We start from the raw sequence: 20295 nt of genomic DNA on the forward strand, positions 1-20295 counted from the left end.
CCCTGCGCTCTCGTTTTCTTGTTCCTGAATGTCAAGACAAATTTTTAAACTGCTCGGCAAATCTTTACTACAGTCACAAACCCTTGATCTTCTCGCTATCCTACACTTTTCTGAGACGGAAATAATTAAGAACTCGTTAACAACACAAATAAAAAAGCTGGACGTGCTCGGCAGACTCGCGCGCTTTCTGTTTTTTATGGCACCGTCGGCACTAAATCCTCACTCCAGACGCTCACATAACTTCAGCTCGGATTACGTGGAAGGTGCAGTAAAATTATTATTTTATTTTTTATTTTTTTTTAAGTGTTTAGACGAAACGTTCGGAAATCTATGATTTACGTTTAAAAAAAAAATTGATTCAGAAAAAGAGAGAGAAGTCTGGATCTCTGTCGATCCTGTGTGTCCTGCGTGTTTCAGTACCTCTGTGCATGACACGTCGGGAGTGCATGTGCTCCAGCGCGCTGCACAGCTGAACAAAGTACTTCCATACAGTCTTTTCAGGAATCAGCCTCCTCTGTTTCTTGAAATGCTACAAAAAAAAGACAAAAAACAAAAAAAAAATCTTATTAAGAGAATCCTCAAAAGCATTTGTGATATTAAGTGAGAAGATCTGGGGAGCAAGTCGGAGGTTTCAGCCCAGATCAGATGTGTGCATTTGAGTACAGGTTGGTGGTTGTTGGAAAATTTTGAGGTAGAACCATATATGGACTCGAGGGCGCGCATATTTTTCGTGTAAATAGCAGCAGTTTGTAAAGTGTAAAACATTACTGTTAGTAATTCATGAGTACCTGAGTAGCTAACGATAACGTCCTACAATTCTTAATCCACATTTAAGTACTGCCCTGGCATTATTCCATGAAGGGCGTTCAAGTCAAACTGGGACTTGTGTGGGGTTTGCACCTGTGCAAACTTTTTAAAGAAGGCCCGTGAATGCAGTCGTCCCGGTGAACGTACATCGAGTGGAACGCCTGATCCTTAAAATAAATAAATAAATAATAATCGATGGAAAACTTGTCATCAACATCATTCGCACGTTACAGGAACTCGGCTGTGAGTTATTGCCACGTCCCACGTAAAGTCCTGATCACGCTCCACACTTTTCCACATGTTTAAAAGGAGTTCCTGGGGCGGTTCAGACGTGAAACAGGCAGTCGGATCACGGCTCCAGCGTACTGAAAATCCTTTCTACTTTGATGGTGTCCAAGCTTTAGTAAAACACTGGGATAAGTGCATTAGTGTATCAGGGGATTATATCGGTAAATAAAGGCAGTCCTGGTTTGACTAGAACACTTGTATGTTTTTTCAGGATTTTTAAATTTTTTTGGCAAGGCTTCTGATAAACCCATTAACGCCATTTTCAATTCAATTTTTTCAATTCAATTTTATTTATATAGCGCTTTTAACAATGGTCATTATCCCAAAGCAGCTTCACAAGAAAAAAAATGAAAGATTTTTTTTTTTTTTTTTTTAAGAAAGAAAAGAAAAGAAAATATTTGGAAGTGTGTATGTGTGAGAAAAATGTGTCTAGATAATAATTAAATGAATGAATGATGAATGAAATGTCTCATTTCACATGCAATCCCCATGCTTTTAGCACCGCGGCACTACAGGGGGACAGGAGGTAAAGTGGTCAAGAGCCCGGATTTAAAATGCTTAATCAAATAAAAATAAAGCTTATTTAAGCGAAACTGCACTAATTATCCGAGCTTTTTGTTGTGCTGACTGAAGTCACCATCGTGTCAGGTGAGCGTCCTCGAGTTTGCTCCGGTAAATATGATCCGGATCTGGGTATGTTAGTATTATTATTATTATTATATTATTCTCATCATGGACTAAATGATCGAAACGCAGTCTCGAGCTCAGGATACCGCGACCCAAACAAAGGCTGGTGGATCTATTCTTCTCCGGTCCTTCATATTTGCATATCAGAGGCTTGTTTGATGTTAATGGGGGGGAATATGGCGGCCCCGTCGCGCCTTTAACAAGCAAACACGGCGCATGCAATATTCCGTTAGTGCATGCAAATAAAGCGGGATGTGGGGGGGAGGGGGGGTGTCGTCTAAAATCAGGAAGTGGACTCAAAAAGAATAAAAAATGGTAATTTTTTTAGATATATACACACACACACACGCGTCTGGTGTCTGTTTTACATACGACGTCATTTCGGTCGTATTTACTCACAGCAGGTCCGGCGTCCCTGATCTTGTTTACCAAACAAATAAAATTCATGAATGAAGGGAAGATGAAAAGTAAACAATTTGTGAGTAGAGCGAGGAAGCTGACTCGCTCCGTACATCCGTCTGAAAAAAGAAAGACGTCAATAAGCTAACACCCTCGTGAGACTAATTGTCTCTGTCCTCTCATTTCGCCGCTCCCGAGTTGCCCCAAGTCGATGTATGCAACTTCATGCAACTTTGTATCCACCTGTAAGACTTTAAAACCAACACTCACGACGACGAGTAGTCTCTTAAAACTTTCCTCCGCCGTCACAACGTCCTTAACAATTCTTCATCTTTAGGAATCTGGAAGACTGGCAACCAAAACGGGTTTAAATGTTTCTAAAAGGAAGATTAGACCACGATCAAATGGTTGGCACGGTTGCCGCTAGTCCTCAAGACGTACACACAGGGATGCCATGGGAGACAAGAATGTTTGGCAAAGACGGGGCAATCAATCCGTGTTTATTCTCACCAGAGTCGAAGGTCAGAACAGTGAAAAGACTAGAGATAGCACACGTACGCGAGTCTCAGGAGCATTTCAAAATAAGAGCACACGAAATCGGTCTTTTGTATTCCTAATATTCCATATTGTAATAGATCTACGACAGGCGTTCAAATCAAACCGGGACCTGTGATGAAACCTCTTAATGAATGACGAAGACTTCAAGCGCAGTAGGAAAAACATCTGAAAGGTTCAAAGGTTTTAAAGAAGGCCGTACGTTCGTGAACGACGATGCCGGTCGAAGGGCCTCGGAGCCCACTGCAGTCGTTCTTCCCGTAACCATTCAGAGCGTAGAAGACCTGAAAATTTAAAATGAACAAATAACTTGTCGCACTACATACTGCACTCTTTTTCGTTCAGATGTAACAGATGCGTTCCTCACCGTGTGCTACCGTACGCTCGACTCCTTCCTTTCATGCTTTAGCGCTGAGAATGTAAACGTTCAGGAGGGAAAAGGAAAGATGCTGACGCACAGCCGTACCTTAATCATACGTGAAAGGTTTCCGGCATCGGCCAGCTCCAGCACTATATTTAGCTCATTCTCCTCGATGAATGACGCGTGACATTTAATTACGTTAGGATGGTTGAGTTGCTGTGAAGACAGACAGAAAGACAGAGATACAGAGAAAGAGAGAGAGAGAGAGAATCGAATCAGTGAATGTTAAATATCAACACAAGAACAAAGAAATTAGGCTCTTGTTATTAAATAAATAAATAAATAAATAAATAAATAAACAATTAAGCTAGCAATCGAGGTCCGCCGATGACGTGACGAGCCAGGTGGCAGCAGAAGCGGCAGCGGAGCATAGCGTAATCGCCATCCTCTACTTCTTTTTCCTGTTGGTTGGGCAATAAGCATGGAGGATGACGGAAACAGACAGGACGGAAAGGAGAAAGAAAAAAAACAACAACACAGAAATAAAGAACGGCCCCATTTTAGAGGCTGTGGAGGGCGAGCCAGGACGGAGCGTTATTAAAAAAATCTTCCCGCTCCAAGCTGATATACACGTGCATTTCCATTACGGTTCATTGATTAGATGTATTTATGGACCGCACGGAAGCCGCGGGAGCATCATCCTGCAGCGCTGTGTTTCCTTTAACATGCTGAGCGCTGTAATTTCACCGCCGCCTCGCAACAAGAGACGTCTGGTTTACGACTTGCCGTTTATAAGGATCCGGTTATGTTACGGTAAAAGCGGATTTTTTGAAATCTCGTGCTCTGAAAATCCTTAGGGTAGAAGAAGTTGGACAATAATAATAATAATAATAATAATATTCTTAATTAGAAACACAGGAAACACATATTACTGTACTTGAAGAAAAAAAAAGCTGCTTAGAGCAAAGAAACTGAAAACTGGGTCAGTTTAGCCAGTCTTACTTACTAGACTGATCTCTGTCGTTTGTTTTTCTTTCCTTCCTTCCCTTAATTCTTGCTTTGCTGTTAGAATACAAGCTTTCTCATTTTCGCCAAAACGACAATTTAAAGGCGACCTGTTATTTTAGTCAGATGCAGACATTACAAAAAACATAAAACATTTTTACATTGGTTAAGGATTAATAAACCAATAGAATATATATAGCTAGCGGGTAACAGCTAACTGTGTACTGCTAACCTAGCCTTTTTTAGCTCTTAATGAAATCTATCTATAACCCAATCTATACTGATGATGTCATCGTGAATTAGCGATCTTCCATACTATTCTTTTTCCTATTTTGTTATTTTTTAGAAATTTGATGTAAAAAGCCCAAAGAATCAAGTTCAAAATGCTTGATATGGTCTCCAACATTGACGTTTCTGGTCCCTGCCATTTGATTGGCTAAGAAAAATGCCCTTCCTTGAAGAGATGTTCGAGAGAGCGGTTCATTAAAAGATACAGACACTGAAATGGTGTGTTTGGAAAAGGAGTGAAAGAGAGTCAAGCTGCCGGAATGCAAGATCTGAGCTGAAACTCTAAGCTGAAATTTAATTAATGTATAAAAAATAAATATACTTACAAATAAAAGTATAAATTTACATTTGTCAGATGCCCTTATCCAGAGCGACTTACATTTCTATCTCATTATACATCTAATCAGTTGAGAGTTGAGGGTCTTGCTCAAGGGCCCAACGTTGCCAATGCCTTAACCACTGAGCTACCCTAATTTCACCCCGATATATAATTAACTTCATTCATTGATTCATCTTCTGTACCTCTAATCCTGTATACAGGGTTGCGTGAGGGGGGTGGAGCTTGTGGTGGGGGGGATGCTCCTGGAGACTATCCCAGGGCCCGAGGTGGGGTACACCTGGACAGGGTGTCAATCCATCGCAGGGCACACACACTCGCACACTGACACTAAGGATCAATTTGGGAATGCCAGTTAAACTAATTTGCTTGTCTTTAGACTGTAGGAGAAAACTGGAGTATTCGGTATAATAACTGTATCGGGACTGAGATCAAGCGAGAATTACTAAATGGAATAGATGTACCGGCCATGTTGATTAACAAGGGAGTGTACAGGAAACTCTGACTGGTATTCATACTCTAAAGCCCTAAATGCTGAGATAAAATATATCTGTGTCCTATGATATAAAGAAGGGTCTTCTTCGCACACTTTGGTGTATTTGTAAATCCGCCTGACAGAATCAATTAACCCGCAATTAATGCGCCAATTTTTTCACCACAGCCTCGCAGGTTTGGAAGCTCGAGTGACTTTTGAAGCAACGCTGAATCGTTGCACCAAATTTCGTAACCATGGACGATATGTATCTACACATCCCATTCCCTCAGGTCCGGCCAAACGCGAGAACACTGCAGCGAGAGATACCGCCACTGTGCCTCTGTGTGAGCTGATCTGACGAGACGGTGAGACAAAACAGTGCACCGAGACGCCTCAGATCACCCGGACGCTCACCCTTATTGGACCTGTCATTAACGTGCTAGTTAGCTTTTGCGTCGGGGCCAGACGCAGCCTGTCTGAGGCGGTTTGATGAAGGCAAACATTGTGCTTAAAAACATGGCAGAAGATGTGAGGCAAAGGATGCGCAACATCAAAGGGCACGTGAGGGAGGGCGCAAAAAATTTCCACACTGTTGCTCTGATGCAGACCCCCCCCCACCCCCCCTCCATTGCTAAACATTAGAAGAAAAAAAAGGATTTAAAAAGAAAAATATATATATATAGATTTGGCATTGAGAAAAAAAAAAGTCAATCTCAGCCTGGAGGAACGACATGAAGAACCCGTGATCTGTTCTTGACTTACAGAGAGAGACAAGGAACAAGACAGAAAATAGAGAGAGTAAAAGAGCGAGCGAGAGAGAGCAATGCGTCTGGTGGTGCAGATCAATTGTTTTCTCTCCCTCTATGTCTAGCCGTTTCACTGTTATAAGGTCTCAGCAGAGGCATCTTTAGAAAAGTGTAATAGCAGCACATGGCATCGCTCTCTCCCCTTCTCTGGTTTCTTACCTTCAGGAGATCTATCTCTTTGATGCAATCTTGCCGGGCTTTGGCATCCATCAGTTCGAATATCTATCAAAAGGTCAAAAGGGTAAGAGGGGAGAGGGAGGAAAAGAAAAAGGGAGAGCATTAATGGCATTTGGAAGAAAAAGAAATGAGATAAACAAACAAAAAAGAAACAAGCACCAACGGGGCACGGTGGTAAATGGTGGCATGAGCAGGTGCTACTCAGCAACGTCATGGTGCTTGAAGCATGCCAATACGACCATCTAAATCGCCTCCTTCGGCCAATCGCAAGAGGGAGCTTGAGACAGCACGGTCACACTGAACCCAAAGTACGCCAAATTCTATACGGCATCTTAATGGGTTCAACAGTTCAGAGTACTTCCGGGACGACGCTGAATCAGCCCACCAACTTTCACAACCGGTCAGGACTTTTTCTTTGTAGAAAGAAAAAATATAGTCGTTTTAGTGCTTAAACTCATAACACTGACTATAGAAGTGAAGTACAGAACCTACTCACAGGTTAATTATAATAACTCAGGAAATACTTGAAAAAATAAAAACCTTGCCTTACTCATCATAAATTACTGAGGTGAATTTTTTTCTTCCCAATATACAAAACTATTGGAAGAATTTCAGGTCTTTCTGAGATGCGGTTAAGGTTTAAAATTTGACAAAACCTGGCAACCCTGGATACGAACGAAAGCGAATCGTAAATTAGCAGTGTTTAAATTTCTTACGATCTATTGCTCAAGTTCCGCTGCCTTATATATTGCTAAGAGGCTGAACGGATTCTCTGGCTGAGGAAGAAGCACTGATTGGCTAACATTTTATATGTAATTAAGCAAATAACCAATCAAAGATGGGACTGAAATCTTTTAACCAATTTTAACACAGAAGGTGGGGGGGATTTTATTGGAAAAGGTATGAAGCTTAACCTAAAATCAATATCTTCCTCTTTTTCTTTCTTCTGTTATATTCCTGGCAGACTAAGTGCTTCTACGCAGAACCACTTCGATTACATCACCAACTACGCATAACACCCAGCAGGTAGCGAAATTCCTGCTTCAAATTCCGCACATCAATGTGGTTAGACAATGCCACACCATGCAGAAATGTAAGGAGAGTAAAAGTACCGATATGTGCTGTACGTTTGAGCGGGGTTAAAGTAAAAAGTATCGTCGAATAAAACTACTCAAGTGAAGTAGAACATGAAATGTAGAGATATGAAATATGCACGCAAGTACGGCTAAATAACTGAAGGATGTTTTAAATATTTAATTGATTAACCTAATTTGTATAACCTGACAATTTCGCTTAATCGCTTAAAAAAACAACAACTGGAAATCATTCAATTAGGATTTAAACCTACACAGGGACTTAAAGGGATACTTAACATATCCTTAAAAAATTAACAAATGATGGATAAGATCAAAGAGTTTACTTACCTGAACTTTTTTCAAAGCGACTGGAGTGTTGTCCATTAAGTACTTCGCCTGATAGACCTCGCTAAACTGCCCCCGTCCAATCTTCTTTTCAAAGTAGTAATTGGCTAAGCTGTTGTAGCCCATTTCCGGCTTCTGTTATAAAACCAAACAAAAAAAAAAAAACACAAAATAAATTCCCGGCTTTGACTATGGAGGAATAATTGAGACCACATTCACACCAGATAAAAAGGCATAATGTATGGCTGTCAAAACATTGTGGTGATGATAATCTGCCAACGTTATAGAAATTGTGACTTTTTTTATATTTATTTGACAATATTAATAACAAACCGATGGCCTGAGCCATTACCACTGGAGCACTAAGGGGCATGCTGTTGATGCTAGTAAATACATAACTGCCAGTGCAACAAACGCCATATTACAGAAAATAATTAGGGAGCCAAGAAGTGGGCCGTGGTGGATCAGGAGGCTAAGGCTTTGGGCTGTTAATCGGAGGATCTGGGTATCCTTGTTCCCCCTGGGGCCACGGCCTCGGTAGGTTGGCACACCCCCTACTACCCAGGCACTGCATGCAGTGCCGATCCCAATCGCGATCAGACAAGGAGTTGCGTCAGCAAGGACATCAGGCGTAAAAAGTTGTTTGCGGATCGAATGGAGGGTTACACACTCTGTGTGCGGGAAGCTGTTGTGTTCGCGAATCTCCGATCAGAATTCTAAACGCTGTTACAAACATAAGGAGCTATGGACGCTGTCGGCTTGGCAGGTGGATGTTATTTGGCATAAACGCCCCAAGTTTAAAATGTTGTTGTTTTGAGGTTGTGTTTGCAACATGGTCTTTGAGTCATTCGTTTAACGTTATTTCAACATCATTCTAATTTTCAAACCCTAATGTCATCGCAACTGTCGTTACAACAGTCACCCAATGCCCGCTCTCGACCTGTTAGGAGACTTTATTCTTGTGGCAAACCACCATGATTATTTCTTATAGAGCTGCTGCAAAATTAAAGCGCTAAGCAACAGTCATTATTAGCCCTCTGGCTATGTTACAAGAGGGAGAAAAAAAAATCCTACGTTGACCTTTACTGTTTCCATGTCGCCCTGCGAAGGCTAGAGAAATGAGAAGCGGCACAAAAGAAAACATGAGCGGCTATGCAGGGCAGACCACAGGAACACACTTAACCTCGCACGTCACGAGGAAAAAACACCCCTGTGATCCATTTTGATCCATTATAGTTTTAAAAATGCACAGAATTTGGAATCTAATCTTACCTAAAACCATTTCCTTTATCTGAAATGGGCAGGGTATTTCTTTTTTTAAACCATGCACCTCGAAAAGAATTTCATTATATATTCATGCCTCCTGGTGTTCGGGAGTTTACGACAAAAGCCGGCATGCTTCCTAAGAGCTCGTGGTGATAGCTACAACTAAAGAGCAAACCGCTTTTATATGTCGCACTGACAGCTATATAAGCCGTCTGCTGAATCTACAGCATATGACTATGCGAAGCACCAGGGCTCGGAAGAAAACGCACAATGTAGCTAAGTGCCCAAGCGGCTTAATGCTAGAAGGATGGATATAGATCAAGGGGCAGCCAATTTAAGCATTTCATTGTTTTGGTTTGACAGCTTTAAAAGGGAGGGAAAAAGGCGAGAGCTGAATTCCATCGATTCCAAGATGGCGCCGGTGAGGTCGGCTGCCGTCACGACTGCTCCGACCACCTTTTCTTTGTTTTTGTTCTTTAAGTTAGTTTACAGCGTTTTAAAACCAGTTAAATTACCACCATGGAGTACATTAGTTACCTACGTCACCACAGGTTTGCCTGCCTTTACGGCGTGAATAAAGGTGGCTTTAGCCAGGACACGAGAGGGTGTGATATCCCATACAATATGTGTTGTACCTCGTTCCTTTCCTTCAGGGAACAGAGGTTATAGTCATAACCAATAACCATTCATTGTTTAAAGAGAATAAGAGTAACTGCGAATGAGGAACAAAGAGCGAAAGAGAGAGAGAGAGAGAGAGAGAGAGAGAGAGACGAGCTTCAACACCTCTCTGTCTCCGGCGGTGCAATGAAGAAAAACACATGATAGCTTTTGTGTGCGGGAAGCGCTGCTTGTGCAGAGAGCAGAATCTCATTATCACTTCTCATCCGGCACGCAGGAGGAGCCGGAGCAGAGAGGATAGGAGATTTGGCGCGGTGCAGATGTGGAAAGGGGGCGAGTGGTGAGAGCGAGCCGGCGAGGGCGAAGTTCTCGGTAAAACAGGAAGAAGAAAAAGGGGGACGAACGGAACGAAGGACAGCACTAATCACAGCTCAATATCGCACGCTGATCATGACCTGTCTAACCAATCATGGCTTCTTGCTTTTCTTTATTCCGGCAGGTCGTTTAGAAAACTAACGACTCCCAAATGAGCCTGAATGTGGAATTGTTGAATCCTTGTTAAAAACATTTTGTTGAATTTAACAGGAATCACGTCAAACAGGTTTAGACGTCTCTAAGTGTGTGGGTGATTCATGCCAGACACATCGCAGTTCTGGCCTTGTGATGGCGTGTGTGTGTGTGTGGTGAAATCGTACACCAGGTCCGAGTCTAGTATTAGAGATTATTAGCGCAGGACGTCGGCCATGACTACGCCTTAACAACACGGGGACACACAGCACCTTTAACTTTTTTGGTAGTTTTCCCCCCCTCAGAAACAGCCCTTAATGGTCAAATCCTAATTCGATCCGCGCATCAAATGTGCATCAAGTGTGTGTGTGTGTGTAGGTGCACTTACCTGCGGTTGGAACACTGCTATGGGTGGCTGCTGGCCTTGTAGTTGGGCGTCCATGCTGACAGGCGCTCGGTGCCTTACACCCCTGTCAGAAAAAGAAACACACCAATAAATCACAAGAACAAGTCGCACTTCTCACCATTTCGCCGCTCGCGCTATGCTCGAGGTACGCCTGTGAATCTGGTAATAGAATTAGAGCAGCAATCACATGCTTCCAAGTAAATGGCTGTCTGGCGTCACCTTGTCGCAGAACCGTAGCCAGTGAGAACACGACACCTACTGTGATAATGAGACCTGTCATGGAGCCGCCGATCCTAAAAACTTGTCTGAGAAAAGGGAAGGGGAAAAAAAAAAAAAAAAAAAAAAAACTTATCCTTACGAGCACAACCCCATACATACAGTATACATATAAATGTGTGTATATATACACAGCTCGTTCTTGCTGTACCTTCTTGTACGAAACAAGTGCGTAAGTTCCCCTAAACACTTTCTGAACAGTGATTTGTTCGATCTTACACTCGTCCCCTGATTTAATCTCCTAATTCTGTTCGAATCCAACAAAAGACAATAAAACCTGGAAACGGTTAAACGTCTCGAGCGGAAAAAAAGGAATAAAATTAACTTTGCTTGGTGACAGAACAAATACAAAAGGCGGCGCCAGCGGCGGCGTGCTCGCGAGCTCGCGGCTGTAGATGGGCCTGTACACGGCAGCCATCAAAAATTTTAATGATCCGTCAGTTGTCACACGAGGGTGTTGCACGGCACGGGGAAGCTCAGTGCTCTGCCATAGCAAGCAAAGATATATGAAGAGAAAAAAACCTAACACACACACACCTTTATATATAAAAAAAAAGGCCATTTGCATGTTGCTCACCTCAGAGCGCATCCGCCCCCGCCATGTCGTCAGGAGTGTGGAGAGCATGAAGCTGGAGCCAAGTAAAATGCTTCATGCTGGAGAACGGAGCCATACAGCCCAAGCTGTCACCACGGCAAAATAAAACTTTCCTCATTCTTTTTTTTGTGAAGGTTTGAGTGGCAGGTTTAGGATGACACCGTGTCTTCGGCATTGTTTACTCGCAACTCTAGTTCCCGGGGTTAACCCTTTAAAAAAAAAAAAAATCAGACAGACAATTGACTTCGCAAGGGATGATTAACAAAGGGGCGAATTTTGCTTGCAATGTTTTTGAAGGATCCTCAGGACCTTCAGATGATTAACTAGAAGAGAAAAAAAAATAGTGTGTGAGGTGGCATTTTGGATCAGACATTCCTCAATACCATCACTCTCTCACACAATCTCTATACCGCTTGGCCCCTTGTTCAGGGTCACGAGAAGCCTGGAGCCTATCCGAGAGGAGCGTCCATGTGCACTCACACACTAAGGGCAATTTTGGGAACGCCAATGATGTCTTTGGATTATGGAAGAAAACCGGAGTAGCTGGAGAAGAGCCCCACCAAGCATGCGAAGAACACGCAAATTCAACCAACAAAAACCCCTAGGAAGGAATCAACCCTGACCCTGAAGACCAGAGGTGCCACAGTGTCACCAAGAAGCAGTTATGGTGAACCTTTCTATTTGGGGTACATCTTAGACAGGGTGCCAATCCATAGGGTGTACACCCACTCACACTACAGGCAATTTTGGGAACACCAATTAACCTAGAGCGCATGTCTTTGGATTGTGGAAGGAAACCCACCAGGCACGTGGAAAACATGCAAACTCTATGCACAAAGTCCTCTAGATGGGAATTAAACCCGGATCCTGGGGACAAGAGGCCACTGTGCCACCAAGAAGCAGGTATGGTCAAGTTTTCTAGACAGGGTACTCCCTGGACAGGGTGCCAATCCATAGGGTGTACACCCACTCACACAACAGGCAATTTTGGGAACACCAATTAACCTACACTACAAGAAACCCACCAAGTACAGGGAGAACATGCAAACTCCATGCACGCAGACTCCGAGGTGAGAAACATACCCAGACCCTGAAGGTGCGAGGCGACAATGCTACCCACTACGCCACTGTGCCTCCTTTACTAACATCAATAAAACCAGTAATCAAATGACCAGCTTATATTCCGCAGTATGCATGCACCAGCGCTTTGCACACAGACCACGAAAAAAAAAAAAGTCGAGCAGAAATAGTGGCTGTGCCTTTTACAAGAACTTTACTAATCAGGGGAAGCCTTAAGCTTTTTTTTTAAAAGAAAAAAACAGGAACACAAGCTTTCCCTCTTAATGAAAGTAAGACTGAGTCATACTACAGTCACCAAAAACTATATTTTTCTTATTTGCTTATACAAGTATAGTACATGTGTGGGGAAAAAAAAGGTTATCACCTCTTGTTAGATCTCATGAGGTTTAATAGTGAAGCCTCAGTGGCATGCGTGATCTGTTTTCCAAAGCTGAGGCAGATTTATTAGCCGATGTAATAAAGTAATGCGCAAAAACCCTTGCTACTGAAAAGCAACTCGCTTCTTTTTATTATTCTTCTACTTCTTATTTTGTCTCTGTACGTCACTGCTTTGCGGTTGTGCAACTCAGAAGTGAGTCAATGATTTGAAGCACAGAGAAAAAGAAAAGTAAACGATGGTGTGAACAAACCAACAGTTCAGAGGGTTGAAAAATGATCAAGCATGAGGAACATCATCTGATATCTTTACTGACTTTATACTGTATCAATCGGAACATTCTGAAGGAACCCCAATATTCATCCTAATAGGAAATGTGTGAAATGATCCAGCCCTATTGGAACGAGAGGGATAACCCGAGTGTTAGGGAAATCTTAGCCATGTGAACACCTGATCTAATTGTCTCTCAATTGGGAATTGATGTATTCTTTTGTTGTCCCACGAGGGGGGGGGGGGGGCATCAGGTGGGTGACGAGTTTCCAGAAAGGAAAATTTTGTTTTCATTTCTGATAGTTAAAACCCCTAAGAACCGACAGCTTTCTGCCCAGTCTTCACTTCATACTTCCATCCACTAGGTCTCTGGCTGAGGACGGAGCTCTGACTGGCTGGGATTTTACACGCAATAAAGCCTCTGACCAATCCCAGACAAGACCTAAGTACTAAGAACCCAAGTGTAGAATCACCATCCATGTACAAAGTTAAGTAGAATGATCTAATCAGAATTATTTCAATCAGACGTTATTTCGTTCAAACGTAGCTGGTGGTGAACTCAAGAACTCAGGACGGTCTCTTCAATCCCAGGTTCAGCAAATCAAGAAATCCGCTCAGGACAACAACAACATATCTGAATCCTGTCACAATAAACACAGGACGCGAGATTCACTTGCGTCAATAGCAAGGCCCCATATACTCACCTCTATTGTCCACCAGGTCACCTTCTGGTAAAGTAACCCGAGACAAATTCATGTCTAGACAATAAGATGAGCTCAGGATAGGATCGAGGCAGAGCTCAAAGCAGTGTTCCCACTTCCTGATATACAGTTTGTATTAACGACTGTGTGAACCCGTGCGTGTCCTGCAGTGGACCAAATGCTGTCCCGAAATGTCTCCATATATAGACACTTTTTTGTAAAACGCAACTTTATTTACAAAACATCTTCTACGTGATAGCAGTTTCTTTGTAAACACGCACACGTCTCTCATGCTCAAGACGAACCCGTGTTAACACATCTGGTGTGATTCATGTGATTGCACTTCGAACGTGTGACAGCTTCCTGATTCACCACGAGAATTTCAATAGATGCTTCTTTTGTCTGCCTGAATATAAAGCAAGTATGAACTAAGTGTTAACTTTCCCTTTTTAGGACACGCTGTAGTGTCACACCTAGATCCTCTAGAACACAGTTTAACAATATCTTTCTTATCAAACTGATCAAAAACAAAGATAATTTTTATGATATGAAGAGCTGATTAGTTACCGAGTCGCCAACAGTCGGCTTAGCCGTGTACTCAAAGTGCAAAAGGGGAAGAATAAAAACAAATAAATGTTAATCATTAATTGTTAATTAATGAATTGCTGTTGTGAGTTTAACCAGTGATGGTTTTTGTTTTGCATAATATTTCTCCGTAGTTCACATGCACCACAAGAGGGGATACCTACAGCTCAGTCCATTCGCAGTCTCAGAAGTATTTTTAACAGTCGTAATGCCTTGATGTTTAAGTCTTTTTTTATTATTATTCTTTCCATTAAACATTTTAATGCTTATATTTTGAGCATCCTGCAGAATCACCCACTGTTCTCCTCAGGACTTTTTGCACCTGCTTCTTTTTTGGCATGCCAAACCCGACAGCTTCCATTTTTTTATGTTTTCTTTTCTGGCAGACAAATATCTTTTTATAACTTTTAATTTTGTAATGGAATACTGATGTGTGAAAATCAGCAATGACTCAATACTTGAGATCTGGAACAAAGTCTTTACTCAAAAACACATGGTACCTTGGTGGACTTTTGCACAGAATTTAAATTCTTTTTTTTTTAGAAGTGACAGTAAATCAACATGGCTTTGGAAATAACCAAAGTGAAACTTCTTACCTTTATGTGCTATAATGTATAAACAACTATTAGCTTTAGCATCCTGACTATACCATTTTCTGTTTTTAAGGGAACAAAAACACTCATTTGAGTTGAGCTGTCTAGCATGTTGCTAACAAAACCCAAAACACAGGGGACGTCTCGTTTAAAATTCTGAAAAATCTGATCCTGGGTGGCGCATTAGCGCTAAGGATGAAACGCCGATTTGTATTGTTTAAACTTACTCATCTGACTTTCCAAACTTTGCAAATTCCGTATGTCTAAAGTGATATTTGATGGAGAGAGGGGCAGGGAACTGTTCATTTGGGTTTTTCTGACGTGTCAGAACCAAATGTAGAACCAAAGTTACCATTACTTTTAAAAAGCGTCAATTTTTCACGCTACCAGAACATAAAAAAATTATAACTCTCAAAATGCTCAAACTTTTATTATTATGCGAGTCACAAAGACAACCATAAAATATGTCATCACGTGTATTGGTGCTATTTCCTTGCCTATGTGACCCATTTCTTAATTTTTTGCTTTTTTTCCCCCCGAATTGAGTTTGTATGGTTAAACAAAGTTAGTTAAAATTGTTGAACTAAAATGCAGTTCATTATATTGCATATTTATGTTGTGCTAAATAAATAAATAAATAAAAGATATGTTCCTCTGTACTGCACAATCCTGATCCTCTATACTCTACAGATACAGTACAGGTGGAGTGGAGGGTTAGTAGCCTGGATCTCTGAAATTAAAGGGGTCATACAGGCCTACATGCACTTTTTTAAGCAGTTTGGACTGAACTTTGTGTTAGGAGAGTGCGTACACAACCACTCTACGGTGATAAAGAGCCGCCCAGTGGTTTTCTTTTAATTTATTACAAAAACATGCCCCTTCTGAAATCAGGCCAATCGCAAATGCCTGTCGATGTGACGCCTAGTGACCTAGGGTACCTACCTAGGGTACCTACCTAGGGTTAGGTATCTGAGCCACTGAGGACGCAGTGGCTGAATTTAGTTTTTGAAGCTAACGTCCCCGCCGATCTACCTAAATGCGTTCATGTTTGCGATAATCATTTTTCACCAGACTGCTTTATAAACGCGGGTCAATATAAAGCAGGTTTTACTAGGAAGCTGCTCCTAAAAAATGGATCTGTACTAACGCTTCGTGTTCCTGCTTCATCTTCACCTTCACCAGGCTCAGTAAGTTATTTATTTTCCTATGACTCTTTGCAGATCGCCTTTTCTAATAATCATGACGAATGCGGAGTGTAAGATAACTTACACTCTCATAGAACATGGTTATGGCTTCTTCTCTATGTACATCCGTTTCTATATAATCCCTAATCGCCCGTTTATATTAAACAATGCATTAAGGTGATTGTCTAGTTGCAAACTGTGTACGTAGTCGAAAAACTATATTATGCTTACCTTTGTTACGTTAGATGGTTTATAACGATGTCTGTCGAAGATTAAGAAGTCATGTAAACACATCAGTAAACACATCGCGTCCGTATCTCTCACAGTAAGCTTCATCGCCTTATGTTGTTGTTGCTCGCGGCAGCGTAACATCCCGTTAATTCATGCCCATGCAGTAATGAGAAAGACAAATCGAGTCGATGCATGTCCATTCTTTTAATTTCTGCGTTGTCAGGCAATATTACAAACTTCCGCGTAGGTTCCGTACTTAAATCAAACCAAAAATGACTGAAAAAAACAGGCTCAGGCTCTATATTCCAGCGTTTTCCAGTTTGGACTGCATTACTCACAAAGCACTGCGTTGTGGGCAATGCTTTGTGGGTAATGGAGTCCAAAGCATTGCCCGCACTGGACTACACTTCCGTGGCTATACCCCACGTGTGTTGTGAAGACACGCCCCACAGAACTAGGGGGGCGGGCTCAGCAGAGGTTATGAGCATTTAAATTAGCATGTACTGAAACAGGTTGCTGAGAACAGAGCTAGTTTTTACCAGGTAAAAGTAGTGTTTTTTTTTACACAATCCTTTTGAATTTTTAATTAACGTATAATACAAACTTTTCATTAGAACCCTAAAGCTCATATTAACATTTAATAAAAAATGGGATGTGTGGGACCTTTAATAGAACTATCAAATAAAAATATATATATACACACCAGAATACTTTGTAATAAAAATGTGTAATACTACATTTTATATTTTATACTTTTACACAGGTTCCCTATGCTTAATCTGATTTGATTTCAAAAATAATTTCATATATACACACACAAAAAAAAAAAAACCTTGTACGATCTGATATTTTTGGCCAGAGCTCCAAGCGGTGTGTGTGTGTGTGTGTGTGTGTGTGATACAAAACCACAAAACCTCTAATCATTTTAAAATCTATGTTGGATTACTGATACAACCTTACTTTTCCTGATTCCTGATTCATTTTTTTTTCTCAGCTATTAAAAGTCTATATACCAAATAGTAATAGCTCAATTAGACTAACGTCTTCCAGATTCAATGTCTCTAGAGGCATCTGACAAGGTTGGTCTGCTTCGCCTTACCTCTTTCTACTGGTAGCCCAGCTTTTGTCTGATCATATTAAATCAAGTAAAATAAACGACATCAATATATTGGGTAGAGAGCTTATTATATCTCAACTGGCGGACTATACCACTCTCTTTCTTAGAGGTGAAAATCAAGTCTTTGTTGCAATAAATACTATAGAAAAATTTTCCATGGCTTCTGGCTTAAGGCTGAATATCAATAATGTGAAATCATATCCATTAAGGACTGCACGAAATCTTCCATTTGTAGTATTCCAGTAAAAAAATAACTTGTTCACTTAGGTATCACAATTACCAAGGACCAACAAAAAAAAGGACTTCATATAACTTCGACCCTATTATTCAAAGAACTAAAAAAAAAATCTGAACCAATGGCTGTTATGGGATCTCTCTCACTCAGAGGCAGATCCCTACTGTCTAAGGCAGAAGGTTTATCACGGTTAACTTATCCAGCACTATCTTTGTATGTGGACAAAAAACATATTACTGAGATTGACAAGCTACTCTTTAATTTTTATGGAGAAATAGAACTCATCATGTAAAGAAATTTGTTCTAACAAATGACTATGAAAAGGGTGGATTAAACTTTATTGATTTCTGTCCTCTTAATAATACTTTTAAAGTAAATAGGTTAAAACACTTTTTTAAAAACCCTAACTCTATTTGGAATGTCATAACCCGTCATATTCTGTCAAAACTGGGTGGGTTGAGCTTTTTCTTAACATGTAATTACAATATTGATAAAGTCCCGATAAACATGTCATCCTTTCACTGCCAGGCCTTCCTTTTATGGTCTCTTATTTTCAAGCATAACTTTTCGCCCCAACAAATATTATATATGGAACAACAAAGACATCCTGTTTAAACACAAATCTTTATTTATTGATTACTGGTTTATTATTAACTTTATTTTTGTTGACCAATTATTTAACAGGACTGGTTGTCTTTACTCTTATAGTGAGTTTCTGGAAGAATATAAAAAAATTCCTGTGTCTCCTGGAGATTATGCCAAAGTCTTTGGAGCAATTTCCTCTGGAGTCTGCATATTATTTAGAGCTCAACCAAGATTGGACACACAACAACTAACCTTGTTATCACTGACTGACACCTGTAACAATGGAAAGAACAATAAACTATTTAGATCCTTATTTAAAACAGATATTGTCACAGTCCAATTGTGGTTCCATACTGAAATAAATTTGTGCAAAACATTGACTGAAAGAAGGTCTGGCTCTTACCCAGCCGAAACCTGCTGAACAATAAAATTAGAGAAATATGTGAAATAATTCATAAATTTTACCCGTCTAATGATCATATTATTAAAATAAATTAAAAAGATATTGATATAATGTGCACTTTTTGTTCTGTGAATATTGAAACAGTTACCCATCTGTTTTGGCACTGCCCCTTTGTCCAAAGTTTCCGGTCTGACATTTGTAATTTTATTGCTAAAAAAAATAGAGAAAGATTTTAAGTTATTTTAAAAGGATGTTCTTTTTGGCATTTATGACTTCAATAGAACTAAGACTATGCCTAATGAAACTTTTATTATTAATCTCATTATTCTGTTGGCAAAATATCACATTCATAAATGTAAGTTTACGCATTCAAAAACATCTTTTATTGCGTTTAACAATGAGGTCAAGCAATATGTCAACTCGATTAAGCACTCTCTTAATCAAAAGGCAAAAAAAAAAATTGTGAATGTTTGTAAACACTTTGATATGTTTTTGTAAACTAGTACTGCCCCTGGCAAAATGTGATGGGAGTCTTATTTATGTTTGTTTTGTTTATGTTAAAAAACTTGAAATGTTGAAAAATGTGCAATTTATTATTTTTATAATGAAGATTAATATTCTTGTAAATTGTGCAATTGTTGAATAAAGTAAAAAAAAAAAAAGTGCTGTGAACGAGTTAAAAGAAGTTTCTATAGCACGAAAGGTAGAGAGCTGGGGTATGTCAGTGTGACACTGAGACACACACACACACACACACACACACACTAACGTCCAAACTGACACACGCCTTAACTTACTGTAAACAAGTTTAAGGCAATATTTTAAGCCTTAAAATTCACGCTGATGAATTGCGCAAGTCACAGGTCACCCAGAACAGCTAGCAACGCACTCATGCTAACCAGCTAACTAGCCAGCTAGCTAGAGTTTCAGCTAAACTTCAGCTAAACTAAACCGTCTCTTTTATTCCCAAAAGTGTCAGCTTCATCTCCTCTAACTCCCCCCTCTGCTAGCGTTGCCTAGGAAACACGCGTTTCGGCTTCCCTCCCAGCCCTGACTTGAACGTTGTTAATTCGCAACTGAGCATTTAAACCATGTCATTAGCTAGCAGGTTAGCTTAGCTCGCTAACATTGCTGGTTCTCTTACCAGGAAGAGCCAGCCTAGCGTCCACACACACACTGCAACTGGAGCTCCGACTGGGAACGAGGAGGAAGAGGATGGTGGTGGTGGTGGTGGTGTTAAAATAATCCTGACTTCAATTTAGGATTGATTCACCAGCTGCCGAGCGACTGGTATCACTCACTCACTCACTCACACACACACACACACACACACACACACACACACACACACACACACACACACACATATATATATATATATATATATATATATATATATATATATATATATACACACTTAGACACGCGTGCGCGCGCACAGGCTGTAGTGGGTAGTCCCAGAAGTGTGTGTGTGTACAGAGAAACTTCTAGCTCACAATTCCTGATCTGAAAAAAAAAAACGCATTCTTCTTCTTCGTACCGGCATTTAAGGTGCATTTCCGCCACCTACTGTGCTGGAGTGTGGGCCAGGGAAAAAAAAAACTTTTACTTTATCTTCTTTCTATCTTTATAATAATTGATTGATTAAATCATTTTCATTT

The 20295-nt window shown here is 40.6% G+C and overlaps 1 protein-coding gene across 4 annotated transcripts in view; it reads right to left on the reverse strand.

Moving 5' to 3' along the window:
- Window positions 1-19944, reverse strand: part of LOC128542565 (serine/threonine-protein kinase Nek7-like) — a 40453-nt gene extending 20509 nt beyond the window's left edge. The window contains exons 1-7 of one of the 4 annotated variants that reach the window (XM_053512476.1): window positions 19779-19944; window positions 18783-18844; window positions 10386-10467; window positions 7610-7741; window positions 6168-6230; window positions 3203-3313; window positions 421-529 (exon numbers count right to left, since the gene is read on the reverse strand). In XM_053512476.1, coding sequence (XP_053368451.1) covers window positions 421-529; window positions 3203-3313; window positions 6168-6230; window positions 7610-7741; window positions 10386-10439 — 469 coding nt within the window. In that variant the 5' untranslated portion in view covers window positions 10440-10467; window positions 18783-18844; window positions 19779-19944. Of the gene's footprint in view, window positions 1-420; window positions 530-3202; window positions 3314-6167; window positions 6231-7609; window positions 7742-10385; window positions 10468-11256; window positions 11391-18782; window positions 18845-19778 lie in introns of those variants that run through there. The other 3 variants (XM_053512475.1, XM_053512477.1, XM_053512478.1) reach the window with 3 other exon arrangements.
- Between the last annotated feature and the right edge of the window lie 351 nt (window positions 19945-20295).

Source organism: Clarias gariepinus, chromosome 15, assembly GCF_024256425.1.
Source record: "Clarias gariepinus isolate MV-2021 ecotype Netherlands chromosome 15, CGAR_prim_01v2, whole genome shotgun sequence".
Classification (NCBI taxonomy): domain Eukaryota; kingdom Metazoa; phylum Chordata; class Actinopteri; order Siluriformes; family Clariidae; genus Clarias; species Clarias gariepinus.